The sequence below is a fragment of the Chaetura pelagica genome, unplaced genomic scaffold, assembly GCF_000747805.2.
Source record: "Chaetura pelagica isolate M959 unplaced genomic scaffold, ChaPel_1.0 scaffold963, whole genome shotgun sequence".
NCBI classification, from domain to species: domain Eukaryota; kingdom Metazoa; phylum Chordata; class Aves; order Apodiformes; family Apodidae; genus Chaetura; species Chaetura pelagica.
Genome location: NW_009952705.1, coordinates 793,294 through 800,325, shown reverse-complemented (window position 1 = coordinate 800,325; position 7,032 = coordinate 793,294). Strand labels below are relative to the sequence as shown.

General features: G+C 60.0%; 2 protein-coding genes across 2 annotated transcripts in view; both read right to left on the bottom strand.

Annotated features, from left to right (window-relative positions):
- The window catches only part of HAP1 (huntingtin-associated protein 1), a 22,533-nt gene extending 22,253 nt beyond the window's left edge, over nt 1-280 (bottom strand). The window contains exon 1 of the mRNA XM_009994205.1: nt 257-280. Within this exon, the coding sequence (XP_009992507.1) occupies nt 257-280 (24 nt within the window). The remainder of the gene's footprint in view (nt 1-256) is intronic.
- Nucleotides 281-2,398: 2,118 nt separating this feature from the next.
- Nucleotides 2,399-7,032, bottom strand: part of JUP (junction plakoglobin) — a 16,909-nt gene continuing 12,275 nt past the window's right edge. The window contains exons 5-14 of the mRNA XM_009994204.1: nt 6,955-7,026; nt 6,363-6,507; nt 5,754-5,857; nt 4,519-4,857; nt 3,994-4,149; nt 3,709-3,828; nt 3,412-3,562; nt 3,161-3,282; nt 2,857-2,896; nt 2,399-2,532 (exon numbers count right to left, since the gene is read on the bottom strand). Coding sequence (XP_009992506.1) covers nt 2,399-2,532; nt 2,857-2,896; nt 3,161-3,282; nt 3,412-3,562; nt 3,709-3,828; nt 3,994-4,149; nt 4,519-4,857; nt 5,754-5,857; nt 6,363-6,507; nt 6,955-7,026 — 1,383 coding nt within the window. The remainder of the gene's footprint in view (nt 2,533-2,856; nt 2,897-3,160; nt 3,283-3,411; nt 3,563-3,708; nt 3,829-3,993; nt 4,150-4,518; nt 4,858-5,753; nt 5,858-6,362; nt 6,508-6,954; nt 7,027-7,032) is intronic.

The window sequence follows — 7,032 nt, the reverse complement described above, 5'->3', positions numbered from 1 at the left end:
AGGGCGCTCGGCCCTGCCAGGGCTGCCCGGAAAGCAGCTGTTGTTTTGCTCGTTGCTGATCCTGGCAGGAAGCGTGGCTGTGTCCCTGTGGCTGTGTCCCTGACACACCGGGGCCTGGCCACGGGGCTGAGCTCAGTGCAGGACAGTCCCCAGGAGGGACAGCACTGGAGCAACCCTGGCTCACTCCTGCCCCAGCCCAGGCTGCTACTGGGACCATTCAGGGCCGACCCTGGCACACCATGATGGACACACAAACCTTGTCCTGCCAGGGCTGGTGCATGGTGACCACCCACCTCCCACCTTGCTCCATCCTGCCCCTCCGCAGCACAGCTGAGGTGTTTGATGCTGAAAGTGCGCAGGAATGGCTGCAACTTTGGTCTCAGCTCCCTTTAACCATGTTCCCCCCAAGTCCCCATGCTGGTAGCAGATGGGCTGGGCCTGTTGCCTTCCCTGACATCGACTGTGGGGCAAAACCCACAGCCCAGCCCCTGCCCTGCATGGAACTGCTGCAGGCCATCTCCTGCCCCTGGGCTCAGCCTGTGCCTTCTTGCCCAAAGAGGTGCCATGGGAAAGCCTGGAGCAACCAGCTGCCAGCAGTGGCTGTCCCAGGCCTCATCTCCATGCTGAAGAGGCTGAGGAGCAGATGGGCAGCCCTGAAGTTGGTGGGTAACTTTGTGAACAGAGAGTTTCCACCTCCTGGTGCCCAGCACCACTTCCCATCACCCTCCCTGGGCTCAGCTGTCAGAGTTACCGTTTCAGTGGAGAATTTTTCCTCCTGCCATCTGTTCCCACTATGAAGCCAGGCTGAGGAAGGAGTCAAACCTGGTTTAACTGAGTAAATCACTTTTTTTAACCTGGCCTCTCACAGCTCCATCCAGGCTCCATCCATCCATCAGCAGAGCTTGCTTTCAGCCACTGCATTTATCTCCCAGAGCTCGTTAAAGCAAGCAAAGAGATGGTGGTGACGATGCCTAATGAACACACATCATAAGAACGGGCAGTTTTTACCTCCTGACAGAGCAGACAGAAGCCTGGAGAGAGCCAGCACGTTAACAGCCCTGCACGGTGAGGGGCACAGGATGGGCAGGAGCTGCCGGTGCCGCAGGGCCAGGAGCCCGTGGCTGGGCTTGCCAACCATCATCTCAGAGGTGCAGGGAAGGGCCCAGCCTGCTGTCCCCCCCAGACACCCCCTCAGCCAGGCACAGTGGGTGCAGAGCACAGGAACAAGCCCATCTGAGGCCACCCTGCCCCATGGGAGGGAAGCACCAACACTTGGCCCGAGGAGGGCCACGGCCACCTTCACCCCAGCCAACAGATGAACAGGCTCAGGGCAGCACGGGGCTGGGGGGGTTATTTTATTCTTTGCTTTGGTCTATACAAAAACAACTTACAGAAATAATAAAATCTTCCATTCCTGAACCACAATCCAGTAACTGCCCATCCCTTTTCTGATGGAAGCATTAAACCACCATCAGCTCTAGAGCCACTTTAAAAAATGTGTTAGATAAGGGAGGAGGGGACAGAAACACACCACTCACCAAAAAGAAGGGAAATGGGTTAAAATGTGCAACAGAGATCAGTACAAGGACACGGTTCCTAATGCTGGAGTCACTCCTCTATGGGTACTGGTAGGACAAGCAAGTACACAAAGTCAGCTCCCCAGCGGCTGATCAGAAAGAGTTAAACCGCAGACATTCCCATGGCTAAACCAAAGGTCCTGGGACACGACACCCTTTGGTTTCAGCAGACTCTGGATTGGCCTGATTAAGTTCAAGTTTGCAGAAAGCAAAGGGTTTTCCCATGTTAGATTCCTTTCCTAGAACACTAACACGCAGAACAAATAGTGGGGAAGTTAGAAAGCACAAACTTAAAGACGGCAAAAGCCATTGGCACCATATTAAAAATAAAAAAGTAATATATATTCATAGAAAAGACTATTTTGCCAATGAAAGGTCGCTAACGGTGCAGGGTTTGTGTGTTTTAAAGCTTCAGAAACAGTATCTTGGATGCTGGATACGGCAGTAGGTGCTTGAAGCAGTCCCAGGAGGAAGGACCTTCTCCACAGACCCACAGTGAAGAAAATAAATTGAAGAATAAAACCTTTTGTGGGAATGGAAGTTTGTCTTCTCAGGCACTTCTGTCTCCCAAGTCCTTCTTGACAATACTCAGCTCTGGGGCCACCCTCTTCTGTACGGAGAAAACACCTGCACGTGGCCAGGGAGAGCTCCAGTTACTGCTCCAGGGAGTGGAGGAGACTGGAGCCCAGGCCTCCCCTGCCCAAGGGGTGATGGGGATGCAGACCCTGGGCAGCAGCAGGGACCCCCTGGCCAGCCCTGCCCCCCAGCTGCCCCCCCAGCCCCGTTCCCGGGCCGCTCACCTGCGCGGGGCTGCGGGCGGGTTAGGCCAGCATGTGGTCAGCGAAGGGCGCTCGGATGCCGTCGCTGTAGGTGTCCATGGGGTAGTCCCCATCCATGTCCATGGGGTCCAGGGGGATGTCACCAGAGTACATGGGGCGGTAGCCGGGGTCCAGCTCTGCAGGGAAATGACATGGCAACCTAAGCTCTCACCAGTCAGAGACTTCTCCAGACCTCAGCCACCCTCCTGGTCCCCCTAGCCAGGGCAGTGCACGAGGACCACCCACCCACCCACCCGGCCCAAGCAGACAAGGGAGCAGCTGCCTGTGCTCCCTGGGGAGCTGAGCAACCCACTGAGCATCCCCCGGCAGGCCAGGCTGGCACTTCGCTGCAGCCACCCAAGAAAGGATTTAAACCAGCCTGGTTTGGTGGGATGAGGCCTCTGCCTCACCAGAGCAGTGCCCATGGGGGGACCCCGCAGAAGAGCTGGTGCTGTACTCACCATCTGAGTAGGGCTCGTTGATGGGGATCATGCTCTGAGCCTAGGGAAGAAAGTGACACAATTGACGAGAGGATTCAAGCTCACATGTGCACAATGCTCAGGGGCTGCAGGGTGCCAAGACCTGTCCAGGGTCCCAGGGCTACCAGAGAGCCAAGACCACAGCCCACCCACCCCCACCTCCCCTGGTTTGCTGGTCACTCCTGTCTGAGCTCTGCCTGGAGACAGCAGCAGCTTCTGCAGACAGGATGGGGCCCAAGTCTCCCTGGTGAAAAGAACTCATCTCCATGCCCAGAAGGATGCTCACCGCCTCCCAGGCTGCCGGGTCGTGCTTGAAGAGGGAGTTGGTGAGCTCCACGGAGACACGTTTCCTGTAGTCGGGGTTCTTGTCCTCCGAGATCCGGAAGAGCACGGCGGCCGCGTAGGTGGCTGCAGGGGCAGGGCAGCAGCCTCAGCCCCCGGGGCCGTGCGGCACTGACGGCCCCAGGCTGGCTGCAGGGGCCGCAATGCCAGGCGGTGCGGAGGCCTCAGCACAGGGCCCAGCGCAGTGGCACTCACCTGTTCCCTCATTCCTGGAGTGCAGCAGCTCCATCAGCGGAGCTGAGGCCCCCTCGGCATCGATGGCATCGGCCGCCTCCTTGTCCTGGGCCAGCTCGCACAGCACGCCGGCCGCCACGCGCTGGATGTTCTCCACCGGCGAGTAGAGGAGCTGTCAGGAGAGACCAGCAGGGACGTGAAGCAGCCAGCGAGGAGCTGTTGTGCTGCTGATGTGTTCTGACACGCCCGGATGCCACCAGCTGGCACCGCTGGCCCCAGCAGAGCAGGGCTGTGCCCCCACGTCCCCCAGCCCCTGACCTGCACGAAGAGAGGGATGGTGTTGAGACGGAAGATCTCCATGCGGTTCATAGGGTCCCGGGCCAGGATGTGCAGTGCCCCCGTGCACCCCTCCACGATCTCCTCCATCTTCACGCCATCCTGCCAAGGGACAAGCACTCAAGCAGGGCACCCCACACCAGGGCAAAACCACCCTGAGTGTAGGCACAGGCCACCCCCCAGGGACAGGTCACCTTTTGGGGTGCCAGGCTGTGCCAGGAGCAGGGCAGAGGGGCAGCCCTGGCAGTCCCTGTTGCCGGGACTCACCGTGTAGGGCTGCTGTGTGCCAGCTGCTACGTGCCGCTGGGCGTCCTGGTGAGCCTTGACCAGCAGCTGCACCAGGCGGGGGATGACGGCAGCTTCCTGCAGCGGGGCATGGTTGGCCGGGCACAGGGCCAGGTTGCGGATCAGGCCTATGGTAGCCTGGAGAGGAGAAGGGGAAGGAGAGATTTGTCTTGACCATGAACTGGAGCAGCATGTGCTCCCATGGGAGCAACCAGCTGGGCCCCTTCCCCCTGCCTGTCCCCCTCCAGCTTCCTCCCACACCAGATCCAGCCCCCTCCCCTGCGGGGAGGCTGGGGCAAGTATCGATTCCATCGAGCAGCTGGCACGAGCCATTTCCTCCATTAGCCACCATCAAGGACAGGGCCCAGGGGGAGCAGTGCTGCAGCAACAGCAGCCCACCATCGCTCCATGCATGGCATCAGCGTGTCCCACCATGGGCCAGCACCCAGCTCATTTGAGCCCAGCCACCAGCTTCCTTTAGCCCCCAGCATCCCCCCAGCCCCTTACCTTGACCAGTGGCCACTGGTTGGGCTGGTTGAGGAGCTTGACAATGGCAGGGATGCCGTAGTTGAGCCGCACTGAGTTCTGTGCCATCTCAGCCTCGGGGTGCCGGCTGGTGAGGTGCCGGAGAGCGCAGACAGCTGGCTCGGTGATGTCCTCCTTGTCACCCGCCCGCAGGATGGTGTGGATCAGGGCTTCCACCCCATTCGACTGTGTCACCAGGGTCTTGTTCTTGCTGTTGTTGCAGGTCAGGTTGGAGAGGGTGCCGGTGGCACAGGTCAGCACATTCACGTCATCAGAGCTCAGCTGGTTCACCAATATCTTGAGGACACCATCCAGGCCCTCCTGCAAGAGAGAGGACAGGAGGTTGGACCATCTTCCCTGCAGCCAGATCTGGGCTCAGCCTGCAGCTGGGCTGCAGCCCTCAGCCTCCCACACTGTCCCCTCCAGCCAGGGCTGCTTGTCCATGATGCTGGCACAGTGTGAGCAACAGGCTCTCCCAACATGTGCAGCTTTACTTAAGAGTTTAAAGTCTCCAGCAGCTTTTCTCTGCTGGGAAGTACAAACAATGCACTGGCCAGTGCTCCCTGAGTGGTCCCAGGGTGACCCTGGGCCCAGCTGTGCCGGCAGCCAGCAGCAGGGCAGGAAGGAGTTAAAGGCACCATGGCCACGTCCCCCCCTCAATCCGCAGAGCCAGGCAGGGTTCCACGCCAGCCCAAATAGTTTCCAGGCTGCATCAGGCGCTAATCTGCAGGGAGAGGCGGTCCCGGCAGATGGGGAAGGCATCAGAAGGTAGCAAAGGGCTTGGGGAGCAACCCCGAGTCAGCCTTGCTCCGGCTGCCACCAGCCCCACGGGCACCACCATCTCGATGGCAGCTCTGATGGCAGCTCTGATGGCAGCTCCAACAGCAGCTCCGTGCTGGGGAAGCTGCCAAACACGCAGCCAGCACCAGGGCAGGATCTGGGGGTCCCTGAGTGCTGAGTGACCAACGATGGCCTCAGTGCCCACTGGGGACACGGCAGGATCACTGGCAGCTGCCTGGCATGGGAAGGGCAGGAAGAGGCCCCCTGCAATGCCAGGCACACGTGCTGCCACATCCCACAGGGACTGGAAAGGGCACAAGGGCAGTGCTTTGGATTCAGTCTGGCCCAAACAGAGGGTGAGGGGCAGCCTGGGAGCTGGCACAGAGCACGCTCCAAAATGCTGCACTGAAGCAGGACTTGGGGTCCCACAGACCCACCTGTTTGGTAGCCACGTCAGAGAGGTTTCGCAGGGTCCAGAGACAGTTCTGGACCAGCCTGGGGCTGGAGCTGGTCAGGTGCTTGCCCAAGGCCTGCATGCCACCTGCAGAGGAAGATGACACCAGCTCAGATAAACACCTGGACACCCAAAGCTGCCCCAGCAGAGAGGAGAGGGGAGCAATAGCAGGTCTGCGTGGGCTCAGCAGCACCCAAGTGGTGTCTCCAGCACCTCATGGCTTAGGGGAGTTAATGTGGCACAGGAAGACAGCTCCCAGCCAGCCAGGCCAGATCCTGGCCATGCACAGTGCCAGGAAAGCACCTCAGCAGCCCTGCAGAGCAGGGAACGAGCCACAGGCAGGGAGTTCCACCTGCTGGGCCTGGCTCACACACCGGCCGTGCAATTACACCCTTGGCTGCATCATCCTGACCCCACCACCCGTTTGACCCAAGGCTGGCCGGGGGGGGGGGGGGGGGAGCCACAGGCAGGGAGTTCCACCTGCTGGGCCTGGCTCACACACCGGCCGTGCAATGACACCCTTGGCTGCATCATCCTGACCCCACCACCCTCCAGTTTGACCCAGCTCTGCCACAGCCCCCAGCCCTCTTACCAGCCTCGACGATAGCAGGTTTGTTGCTGGGACACACTGACAGCACCTTGAGCACCCGGCTGGTGGTCCAGAGCAGCTTCTCATAGTTGTAGCTGCGCATGATCTGCACCAGGGCCTGGGGGCCTCCATTGGCCAAAATAATCAGCTGCAAGACAGAAGGGCCAGGGTCAGGATGTGTGGCAGCTCTGGGCTGCCGGGACCACTACTGGTTTCTCCAGCTCGTGCCAGGATACAGGTCCAGCAGGAAGTCCAACCCCTCAGCACACAAGAGGGCTTCAGTCACCCCATCCATCCCTCTGGCCACCCCAGCCCTGTGCACTGGGGACTCTCACCCCATGCAGGACAGGTGGCAGCCCCCTGCCCAGCCAACATCCAAGCAGGTCCAGGAGATGAACCTGAGTGAGGCTGGGACAACCAGTGCGTAGGAGGAGAGGAGCAGCCAAAGAACAAAGACAGTGGCATTGCCCAGAGCAGCAGGAGGAGAAACCCAGCCAAGCTGAACTACCGGCCAGACTGGGACAGTCTGTGCTTTGGGGACGCTGCACCTGTGAGAGGTTGGAGGTGGCAGCACTGCAGACAGCACTGGGCCCACCTTGCTCTCCTGGTTTCCATAGGCAAGGAGCTGAAGGCAGTCGGTGGTGATAGCCAAGAACTTGGGGTTGTTCTTGTT